This window comes from Venturia canescens, chromosome 1 (genome assembly GCF_019457755.1).
Source record: "Venturia canescens isolate UGA chromosome 1, ASM1945775v1, whole genome shotgun sequence".
Classification (NCBI taxonomy): domain Eukaryota; kingdom Metazoa; phylum Arthropoda; class Insecta; order Hymenoptera; family Ichneumonidae; genus Venturia; species Venturia canescens.
This window is the reverse complement of record NC_057421.1, coordinates 36,567,141-36,578,995: the sequence shown is the minus strand read 5'-3', so window position 1 is coordinate 36,578,995 and position 11,855 is coordinate 36,567,141. Positions and strand designations below refer to the sequence as shown.

Below are 11,855 nucleotides of genomic sequence, written 5' to 3'. Positions count from 1 at the left end.
TATGTGTTCCGAAAGGTAGTAGATCGAAAAGCAAAATCATGATTTCTTTATTTTCATTTTTTTGAAATTTTCATTTCGGTTTTTTTTCCACGTACTTTTTTGGGTTTCTATCCGAGCTCTGCTCGTAACTTCGTAATGGAGCATTGTTGAGAGTGAACGGAAGAAAGGAAATTCCCTCCAAATTCCAAAATCGAGAATATTCCCTCGATAATAAAAAAAATGAAAAAAATGAAAAAAAAAAACAAACCAAAATTGAAAACAGAATGGAAAAATAATAAAAAGTGAAATCATACCGTATAGCCTCTTAGTGGCACACTTCGAGTCGTTTGAGAATTGCGAATTGATATCGGAAGAAACGAATGAATATGCACAAAATACCGTGATACATTATTCAATCAATAATATCCTTAATTATGCGAAATTTTATGTTCACAATTTATTTTTCGTTTTTCTAGCAAAATCTTAATCAGCAATGTTAAAAATCCGGGAATACCATTGATAACCAATATTGTATGCTGGTTAGAAACCAGTTTTTTGGACGGCTCGTCACATTGCGGGCCTTCACCAGGTATTAGCAAGTCGGCATTGCATATGACGAGCTCATCAGTGAAGGGGTTAATTAAGTTAGAAATTTGTGGAAAAGTCTGAATAAATATGATTGTTGCCTTTCCTCTTTCATTGAGTTTCAATATGATAATTATTTATTAACTAATGCAGTAATACAGAGTAGTGAAATATTCGTTAACTTCTCGTCGATTTATTTTCCATACTTCCCACGTAATGTTTTTTACAGTTTCTCGATATCGTTCTTTCATTGTTGTCATTTCTAAATGTACATGTGTAATAACGTTATGTTTCAATCCCCGTTAATTGAATCCAACGCTTTTGACGAAGAAAATTCTTTGTTGAAACTATCTAGTATAAACGAGATGGAATACAAGAATCTAATTTTGGATGTTTCTCAGCTGCATGCACGTGTCCTCCAATCATCAAATTCGTAAAACGAAAAAGCGCGCGCGCCTGAGTGTGTCCCCGCGCGTGTGTGTGAAGGGGGGCGACGGGGGCGCGCACGTATTTTGATTTCGTCCTTTTTTCATTCGCACTTTCTCACTTTATTCAATATCATAGGTAAACCGATTAAAACACGATTAAACGAAACTGGTAAACACACTGTTGGATCGGCGATTATCGTCCGTAAATGTTAGTACTCGTAAAAGAAAAAAAAGCATTGCATGTATAGTACAGATTGTTGCTGCTTCATGCTCTTCAACGGAACTTAACGGTTGAACGAAGAATTTAAAAAAATAAATAACTTCGTCCCGGACGACGATCTTCCGCGAGAAAGAGCAAGGAAATGTGTTTTTGGTAAATAATTAACACCGCTCCTCGTGGTCTTGTCTTTTGGTCTTCGCGCCTCGTGCTTGTCACTCGATGCGGAAGAGGAATAGAAAATGAAAAACGAAAGAAAAAAAAACAGTAGTTTTCGCGGTTGCTGATTTCTGATTTATCACTGATACAAAAATGTTCATCCATCACGCGATAAAACCTTGGTTTATCGGTGCATCAATCGCGGTCACCTCGTTCTTCGGCACGCTCCTCCGCTCTAGCTTTCATTCTTGTTATAAACGCTTGACCTTTGCTCTTGCGGAAATTTTCATAGGGGTCGTTAAGATTTATACCGACACCTTTGTACTGATCGTTCTTATCTCTTATTTCGCCGCCGGATATCGGAGCCTCGATACCTTGCTCGTTTGCACCCAGACCCGCACCGCCCCAGCCCATTTTTCGTAGCAATTGATGACCTTTGTTGCTCTCGTCCAATGTCGCCTCTTGGGTTCCTTTACCGGGATAAGTACTGCTTCTGAAAATGATTGGAAACGAAACGAAACGAAACGAACGAAACGCGCGTTCGTTCGTGTTAATGAATGTTCTTTCTTTTATTTCTTCAATTGATCTATAATAATGTTCAACATCAATAACAATGGAGGATGAAATAGAGAATTTGTGAAAAATATTTGACCATAGAGCGTTGAAAACATCTCGTTTTTTTTCCAATGTTTTCATTTCAAATGTGCATGTTAAATGAACTTTTTTGAAAAATTTTAAAGCACCTCAATTTTGTTGAAATTCAGACAAATGGAATTTTTTGCTTGCGTTAGTTTTATACTGTTCGTACACTGAGGATTTCACAACTTTTCGGAATGATGTTCCATCTGAAATTTCTTATACTTCAGCACCATCAAACTATTTGACAATTAATCGTTCATTGAGGCAATTGAGGCTTCGATAATTTCATCGCCCATTGTACTCCAAGTGTTGTTCGAAATTTCGATAAATGAAATATTAACACTCCGAAATAAGTCTGTTGCTATATGAATCGGACGTGAATTACTTACAAGAAGCTTGGTGGAGTCGGACTACGATCTTGACGTTCGCCACGTCTCTCCGGACTTCTCTCCTTATTGCTGTTTCGCCGTCGTCTGCTTCTGCTCGTGTGGGAAGGAGCTCGACTGTTACGCCGATGATTGGCCGTGGGTGACCTCGATCGACTTCTCCCTCGTGATCTCGATCGCGACCTGCTTCGCGACTTACTTCTGTAACGTTTCTTTGGCGGACTGGGGCTTTTCGATCGTGGCCTCGTTATCGGTGATGGCGATCTGGATCTATCTCTCACACCGTTCATTATATCCTCCTCTTTACGTTTTCTCGCTGCATTTTTCGCCTTGTAGTACTCGTAAAGTCCTAATTTTTCCCAACCGTCACTGTTTAATGAAAAAAAATGTTGCAATCGTATCCATTTTTATTTTTTCCCTATTTTATTCCAAGTGACCAATGTTTTATTCTCAGGCTCTTGAAAAAGTCAGAACTCAGTGAACGCGTATTGTTTTCCATCATGCAATTGAATGTTTATTATGAAAACATAAAATTAATTGAAAAATTTGGGAAAACTGCACGTACAGGCACGTGTCAGGCTAATCGTAAGCATGCTCGCAGAAAAGAAACCTACCGAATTTTGTAAGTTTACACTTTAATCGTACAATTCAGCGATACAATTATGAAGTGACTGTTCATATTTTGGGGCTTATCTGATTGCTCGCAATAGGGATGGTGCAAGTAGACTACCGCGCTACTAGTGATGAAAAGTGAAAGCTTTTGGGGGTCTTTTATCATTATTGTATTATATATATATTACATTATTATGATTATATTTCCATCAAAGTATTGAAAGTGCTATCCCCAAAAGCTTATAATTTATGACATTAGAGACGCCATGAGTACTTTCGACCTGCCCTCTATCGAATCTGCACCATCCCTATAGCTGAAAAATTCGTTACTCTGAAAATGACCGTTTGTATAGCTGTATATCCGCAACCTTTGGATGATACAATCAGAAAATTGTTTCACTTGGACATTTCGAACGAACTTCGAGTTTCTGAACGATAGCGATACTATAAAATTGTGGAACATCTGTCGCCACACAAAATTTTTAATAAAAATCAAATGCGATTTGTTGTTTCATCGGACGACGTACTTGTCAAAAATAAAAAATTGAGACGCTGAATCAATTGTTGCTCCTGTCACCTTTCCATATATTCATAGTCTCTAAAAATACTTGGGAAGATATAATTCTTTGAAAAAATTTCACATTTACCTATCTCTCGGCGAGTCGTGATTTGGTGGAGCATAGAACGCTTCAACAGCAGCAACCAAATGTTCGCTGGGTGGTGCCGGTGGTGGTAATCTAATAGCTTCCGGATCCAGAGGTTTGTACTCGCCGTCTTCCAATTTTATAAGAGGAACCATTAGGCCGGCTGGCAATTCGAAATAAGGCATACTAGGCATAAGATCCTCGACCGATGGTTCATGGATAATCGGTGGCAGACCAAATCCGGGCGGAGGTTTCGTAAAATCAGGCAGTGGCACGTTCGTAAAAGGTGGTGGTTGTACAGTTGGTTGGACCCCCCAACCAGGTGGTGGTTGACTAAAATTTAGATCGCCACTCAACGGCGGTGGCGGTGGACCCGTCAGTGTAGGCGGTAGGTTCATATTTGGTGGATTCTGAAAGTATAAAAAAAAAAATGATTCCCCAGTTTACGATATTTCAACCAGAGATCAACCCAAAAATTCATATTCATTTTTTAAAAATGTATAATCAGAGTCGTTTCGGACCCCGCGATGTATCAGGCAATAATGTCACTATTACGAAAGTAAAGAGATTTGAGACGATATAAACGTGTGTATTTGTCAATAAAAAATCTAACGATTTAGAATAAAATAAATTTTTATGAGAAATGCGTTAGCGGAAATTCTATTAGAACATCGAAAAATTCAGTTTGGATAGAAAATCTTTTGTTTACCATCGGGGCTGTTGTAGGTGCCGATGGCGGAGGTGCCTTCAACTGTTGATCTATAGCTATTTTTTGTTGTTCAATAGTAGATATCTGTCGTAGGGCATGTGTCACGAAAGCCTGGTGCTGAGCTTGATAGTTATCAAATGTCTGCTTGGTTGATGTTGTTATGGGTGTAATAGCATTGGCATATTTGGCAACGAGACCTGCTTGATATTCGGACCACGAGCCACTAGGTTGTTTCAACTTTTCGACTATACCTTCGTCGAAATAATTGTTTTTTGATTCCCATAGACTCAACAACTTGTTCAGCTTGTTTAACTGATCCTCCGAGGCTGCTAGTGAAGTATTACAGAACATTGGGACTACGACACTCTCCATAGCTTTTCGAAGATCCACCGATTTCTTTCGTGCACTGAAGAATTAATCGTGTTAAACGGAGCATCTTGGTGCCCAGTAGCGAAACAAAAATTACGAGGCAGGAAAAAATATAAAAAGAGAAAGTAATGTCTTCATAAACAATATGACGTTCTCACGACTCACCAATGATGCAAAACATCGTTTACCAAGTAGATGACATGAAGTTTTTGAGTAAACGTTGCCCCTTGTATGACTCTAAAACACACGTTTTCTCAGTACAAAATATCAAGCAGTACAACTTTTACCAACATCGTATTATAATATATGTAAAAAAAAACATAACAGGTGCAGTCTTGTCTCTGTCACATCCTCAAATTATATGCAAGGGAATATCAGTTCTAATCCATTGATTCACCATATTGCTTTTGTTTGGTTTTTTTTTTCATTCATTTCAATTTTTCGAAGATCACACCAAGATTTTTATTTTCATCCATCATATTCTGGGGCTTGTAATTGTACGGGGAAATTAATAATGAGCGGTTAAGCCGAATTTACTGAAACAGCAACTTGAAAAAATGCACTTCTTTCGTCATATCAATAAACAAATGAATGAAACTTAGAAATAAGAGTTACGAAAATGTCGATGAAAGCTTAACTTACTTTTTGAGCAGATGCTCAGCAATGACCCTATTGCTGGAGGCAGTGATGGAATTTTGAAGTATCCATGCTTTGCCCGCGCTTATACTATCCTTAGTGCAGCTTTCGATGATCGGTTGTAAGACGGTATCGAATGAGGCGAGGTCTGTATTCGTTTCGCAGGCATTAGTCTGCAAGGAAGTTTCTTGAGCTTGTCTAACGGCATCCTCGACTCTTCCCTGTTGTTGAGCCATGAGTGCGGCATGCTGAGCCGCAAGATTTTGTTCCGATTGTCGTACTTGATCCTGCAACGTTGTCTGCTGCGATTGTAGATTAGCGAGTTCATTTTGAAGCCAGCCGGGCGGCCCATTGACGTTAATACCAGCTTGAACATTTCGGCCTCCTGTGGGAACTCCCACGACTCCACTAGGAACGATCGGCGTATTGACGTTGACGATCGAGCTAGGAACGCCTTGTCCGACGCAATTTGCACCAGCATTTCCAGCTCGTCCACTTACCAATTGTCCACCAACAACCGGCGGCAATTGCAAACTCCCCGAATTAACCGACGATCCGATACCAACCGGAACTTGGCTCAAGCCGTTGTTCTGTGTATTCGGGCACGCCGTTAGATTGACGTTATTCAGTGGCTGTGATCCCGTAGCCGTTGTTTGCTGCTGCTGCGAAACGTTTAAACGTGGGTCTGCATTTTGCATTGGATTTATTCCTTTTTGCTTTAAAACTGTAAACGAATGACGGTGGATTATTGTGAGGTGTACGAAGAGCCGAATCACAGTTTGTTATTGAGATGATCGAGGTCATACGAAAAATAATCGAATAATTACCGATCATCGACGAAACAAAATATTCACGCGCGCATGCACACGCTCATACATACAAGTACACTTTTATACACAACACAGTAGTAACAAAAAGCAGAGTTATTCTTTTTCTTATATCATTGTTCGTCATTGAGCGAGAGACTTTTCTACTGTATTCAGATCCGGGTGTTTTTAGGTGTTTACTAAGCCGAACGTTATTCCTTTTTTAGTTATGTGGCTTGGATAAATTTTCAATTTTCAATTTACCTCTTTTCTACCCACTAATCTTCATTCAACATGAAGGAATCAAATCAAACAAGAGAAATGGAATTATTTTATATAAGGTTGTAAAAAGGAAAATCGCTTCCATCATTCGTGCTAAATCCAATAGTCAGTCTTGTCCCATTTTTTTTCATCACCTTTGTAGTTTTTGAAATACTTATATCAATTACTCATTTACTATACTTCCATTTGTGAACTTTTGATACATTTTTATTATAAATTATTATATTTTTTGTTCAACTCAGTAGCTGTTGCGGCTTCTATAAACAGGTTCTTTTTCACTTTTTATAAAGTTGAATGATTCAACATTTTTTGTTACAAACTAAAAAGAGTACATTGTTTGTTTTACCTTAGTGTAGTCAACTAAATTGTAATTCATATAATCAAATCATAACAAGTAGAGAAAGGAAAGAGGACATAAAATTGGATTAAAAATTCACAAATAGATTATAAAAATCTTATCTGATCGCTCATTGTATAGAATATAAATAACATTCTTTCACGATATATTTAAAACCACAAGGGTGCCTCTGTTATTCCACGATTCTCATGATGCTGACAAACAGCTTTCCTCTCTCTGACTTACTGGCTTGTTCCGTAGTCACTTTGTATTGGTAGTAATTGAAGTGCTCTCCACCGAACAGAAAACTAAATTTTGGGTTGTCCTTCTGTTTATTTTTGGTCATTTGTTCAAATTCTGGACCATTACGAGCCACAAACTGTGCTAGCTTGTCGATAATGTTGCGCAGTTCTATATCTGTAATTTTAAGATTTTTAAATTATTGTATAATATTCAGTAGATACAAATTGATTGCGCTTTAACAATGAGAAAAAATGATGACGCTGAAGTTTGCAACGTTGGAATCCAACGAAATGATGTAAAAAAAACTCTTGAATAATTCCAAATTAGTAAATTGCAGTAAATCTCCAATATTGTTCCCTGACAAATTTCCAATTCCTGATTTTTCAATTCACGTCAATGATTCGTGAAATTAAAAAATAATGAATTGTAAATCTATTTTTTGTTCATTTCGTTGGATTCCAACATTGCAAACTTCAGCGTCGTAAGAAATGGAAGTTAAAATTGAAATTTCAACACATATCAATAGAGTTTCTTTCATTAAAATTTCAAATACCTTCAATTTCCGAAAGTAAAACTTGATATTTGATTGCGATATGAGATATAGAAAACAGATGTTTGTTAGTAGTGAAGAAATAATTTTGAGATTTTTTTCTATTCACATGATAAAAAAATGGAGCAACGAAGAAAATATTATTTTTGGCATTTACGCAAATTACTCCCGTCACTATGTTTTTTAATGATGGAAAATAACGATTTTTCAATAATTATTCTCAAAAAAAATACAAACTTGATGAAGCAACATACATCACATTCTTAATGTTAATCTATTTGAAAAAATCGAAATCATAAACGATATATTTTAATAAGCAATGAAATCTTTGTTTTACAAAAAATAATTTACTACAATAGCTAGAAATTCTTGGAACAGAAATTTCAATGGAATTCGTATTTTTGTGGTTAGTAAATAGTGCGACAATGAAACTGTAAAAATCGGCGCTGAATACAGTAAAAGTACTATTGAAATGGAAAAGAGCATTTGAAAAATTTATGAAAGTGAAAAAATTGAATGAAAAATGGGAGATTCAAGTTGAAAATTCAGTAAATAAACCGGAAAATTGTCAGATTCCCGGCGAGTGAAAAGAAAAAGGATATGGTATCACCATGTATACGTGTTTACCTCCCGGTGCTTGATCCATTTCAACAGTCAGCAATCACGCGTTGCGTTCTTTATTGTAAAATCTTGAGTTTTACGCATTAGCGCGAAAAAAATGCACAATTTTTGACATTCGTCGTGATTATCAGATTGACACCAAGGGGCACATTTTTAATTGTTTTTAAAATTGTTTCAACACATTTCATTAAATCCTAACTTTAGAAGGGCAACGCCAAAAGCAGATACGCGCCGCCATCCGCCAATCCGCCATGACACGAACACGAGATGAGGGAAGGAAGAGGTGAATGAATCTAGTATATTCCCGCTAGAGGCGCTCACGTTGTTCTCCGGTAGTCCTCTCTGGCTGCTGAAGAAGAGATGCTTCGCAATTCATAGACTACGTTTACACGGCACATGCACGGCACTTTTATTCGAGTTTTGTATATACAGACGAGTATATTTATATATATCAATAGGTATGTATTTTGTATATCTATATTGATATAACAAAACTGGTATAAGAGCGTCGTAGATATAAGATCGTAGTCATTGACTACGTTTACACGGCGCTTTTATTCCGGTTTAGTTATATCAATAAAGATATACAAAATGCATATCTGTCGATATATATAAATATACCAGTCTGTACATACAAAACCGGAATAAGAGGGCCGTGTAAACGTAGTCACTGTGTATATTGTTCAGTTTCAGTAGTCCGCCGTTCGGCGCCGTTCACCACGTTTGCGGTTGCGGCCATGGTGGCATTCGTCATCCACCATTAAACCATTACTGTTTCGCCCGTGACGCCTGTACCTGTGACTGCGTGGATTGTAACGCAGGCGAGACGTTGCATTTATATTAATTCACAACTTTATTCCCGAATCACGGTGTGAACGCACGCTTGGAAAAGACAATTTTCGAAGGAATCAATCCGGTAAGTTTCTTTGGACTGTATATTAATTTTAAAAAACGTTTGCTTTGTTCAAAAAATTTCAACGGTGTATAACTTGAAACAGAGCACGTGAAATTCTATTTTTTTTTTTGTAACAAAAAGCATTATTTCTTAGTATCTACGGTAAATTTACAATTAGATTGGACTTTAAAATTTTACCTATTTTATCTATATTTTATTGTGTTGTGCATAATTGACGTAAGATCGAAGAATATGCGTTGTTTCATAACCTCAAAACATCCATTCTGTCAATGGTCGTTAGACGAAACTCCGGGCGTATTTTTATTTTCCAGCTTGAAAAGAACTGATAGAAAGTCTCAGACTATATCTTCCTGATAAATGTGTTTTTTGCAACCATTAATCAACTTCAATGATAATTTTGACATATACTAATGATTGATCAGTCACTTGTTACGCTGCAGTAGTGTTCAAAGAAAACAAAATAGTTAAAAATTGTCAAACTCAAAATTTTAGACTGACCAGCAGTGTAATTTGTTTATTCAAAATATGATATCCGTTCATTTCATCGCTACTAACTTGTCTGTTTATTAATCATTGGTTTGGAACCAGTGGATCAATTGGACTTACAAGTGAAAATTAATTATTAGAGGTTCTGTTGCAGATTTATTTATTTACAAAAATCTTATTGAGCAATCTGCTTTAAAATGCAGTCCTATGTTTCATTAACGTTTGAATTTGTGAATTCTGTGCGGGTGACAGCTTACCTAGCCATGTACCATCCAGCGTACTTATCACGAAACTGGCTTAATGTTCCAAAAATTTTTACTAGCCCATTAATAGCAATGAGCCTCTAAATTCAATGCATTTATCTTTTTAATGAACTATAGGGATGGTGCAAGTAGACTACCGCGCCACTAGTGATGAAAAGTGAAAGTTTTTGGGAATCTTTTATCATTATTGTATTATTATATATATATTAAATTATTATGATTATATTTCAAAGTATTGAAAGTGCTACCCCAAAAACTTATAATTTATGACATTAAAGGCACCACGAGTACTTTCTACCTGCCCTCTATTAAATCTGTACCATCCCTATAAAAAAAATATTGCAACGAGTTGAAAATCCTTCGAAGTTGATTATGACAAGAAGTAGTTCTGGAGTTTTACTGCTTTCTCAATGTTGATTCTCAATTTCTAATATTGATCATTGCAGAATATGCTTGAATATGGTAAAAGAAATGAGTTTTGTACATATTAAACTTAACAGTAACATAGACCATCTGTATTTAGAACATGTATAAATGCTTTCCAATACTCACAAGAAGAAAAATATTTAAAATACTTTATCATTTATTAAATATTAAATATTAAAATATTAAAAAGATTAGTTTATACTTTTTGCAAGTCACTTAAGGGATACTATAGTAATTGAATATTTTGTGAACCGAATACAATTATTAAAATCTATATTAGATTATTCAGCCATGTAATTGGGAAATATTGCATATATTATTCAAGACATATAATAATGATTCCACAGAAATGCCGGTTGCTTACGAAATAGGATCAAGTTGGGCAGATGAGGTAGACGATGAAGGAGACACATTACCGCCGCCATCAGAAGTTTATGAAAATGGTTTTAAGATACTAACCGAGTACAAGTTCAATGATGACAACAAAAAGGTGAAGGTTGTGCGTACATATAAGGTTGAAAGAAGAATAGTATCGAAGACAATAGCGGTCAGGAAAAATTGGGCGAAATTTGGAGACTCTGCGGATGATAGACCAGGTCCCAATCCAGCTACAACAGTTGGAGCTGAAGATGTCTTCATGCAGTTTATATCAAGCAAAGAGGAAGAAAATAAAGTTGAGGATGATTCTTTGGACAAACTGAAGAGCATGGGTGACAAGGGTATCGTCAAGTGTCGTAATTGTAATGGTGAGCATTGGACTTCAAAATGTCCTTACAAGGACACTGTTTTGGCTGGTGGCAAAGTGCCGGACGACAAGAAACCTGCTCTGGGTCCGGGTGGAACTCCAAGCGCTATAAGCGACATAGGCAAAGCCCAAGGCAGCAAGTACGTTCCACCAAGTATGAGAGATGGAGGTAATCGCCGTGGTGATGCAATGCAAACACAGCGTCGCGATGACACCACTGCTATTCGTATTTCCAATCTCTCCGAGTCTACCAACGAAGCTGATCTCGAAGAACTCGTTAAGCCATTCGGATACGTTCAAAAACAATTTCTTGCTAAGGATCGCACTACGAATCTTTGCAAAGGTTTCGCTTACGTGCATTTCAAAACGAAAGCCGAAGCTGCTCGTGCTATTTCTCATCTCAATGGTTATGGATATGATCATCTTATCCTCAGCGTCGACTGGTCCAAACCTCCTGCGCAACAAAATTAAGTTCAACCGGCAGCTCTGCTGTTGATACACGTTTTATTAGTAATTCATTATTAATAAACCGTTGCACCGCTTTCACAAGAATCGGTGTCAGTTCATTGATCCCCCTAAGTTCCCTTCGCTCCAAACCACATTTCTCTTCATTGAGATTACTTTACTACAGATTCGGGTCTTGTATTCTTTGATTCAAATATACATATAAAGGTGTTGAATCGAATCCTTCGTTTTTATTCAAGAGAACCTCCCTCTGTGGATCCTAATTTGAATAATTTTTTCCAAAATCATCGTTCTACTTGCGTGAACATATTATTAGCTCATAAATTTCAGAGTAAGTCCTTCATGAAATTGG

At 36.9% G+C, this 11,855-nt stretch overlaps 2 protein-coding genes across 2 annotated transcripts; one reads left to right on the top strand and one right to left on the bottom strand.

Moving 5' to 3' along the window:
* Positions 1 to 678: 678 nt before the first annotated feature.
* Positions 679 to 8,468, bottom strand: LOC122413089 (calcium homeostasis endoplasmic reticulum protein). Its single transcript, XM_043423211.1, has 8 exons — positions 8,209 to 8,468; positions 7,035 to 7,205; positions 5,370 to 6,087; positions 4,893 to 4,964; positions 4,359 to 4,764; positions 3,653 to 4,059; positions 2,397 to 2,762; positions 679 to 1,861 (listed from the first exon to the last, which is right to left on the bottom strand). Exons 1-8 carry the CDS (start codon positions 8,225 to 8,227, stop codon positions 1,564 to 1,566), a joined length of 2,457 nt encoding a protein of 818 aa, XP_043279146.1. The 5' UTR covers positions 8,228 to 8,468; the 3' UTR covers positions 679 to 1,563.
* An 80-nt stretch (positions 8,469 to 8,548) lies between these two features.
* Positions 8,549 to 11,723, top strand: LOC122413218 (eukaryotic translation initiation factor 3 subunit G-like). Its single transcript, XM_043423413.1, has 3 exons — positions 8,549 to 8,660; positions 8,890 to 9,118; positions 10,641 to 11,723. Exon 3 carries the CDS (start codon positions 10,643 to 10,645, stop codon positions 11,507 to 11,509), a length of 867 nt encoding a protein of 288 aa, XP_043279348.1. The 5' UTR covers positions 8,549 to 8,660; positions 8,890 to 9,118; positions 10,641 to 10,642; the 3' UTR covers positions 11,510 to 11,723.
* The last annotated feature ends 132 nt before the right edge of the window (positions 11,724 to 11,855 follow it).

Excerpts from the sequence above, each read along its gene's own strand:
- LOC122413218 (XM_043423413.1), top strand. The coding sequence starts at position 10,643 with ATGCCGGTTGCTTACGAAATAGGATCAAGTTGGGCAGATGAGGTAGAC.
- LOC122413089 (XM_043423211.1), bottom strand. Across the intron at positions 6,088-7,034 it reads AGTGACTACGGAACAAGCCA|TTTTAAAGCAAAAAGGAATA; the intron begins GTAAGTCAGAGA and ends ATTCGTTTACAG. Across the intron at positions 1,862-2,396 it reads CCGACTCCACCAAGCTTCTT|AAGCAGTACTTATCCCGGTA; the intron begins GTAAGTAATTCA and ends AATCATTTTCAG.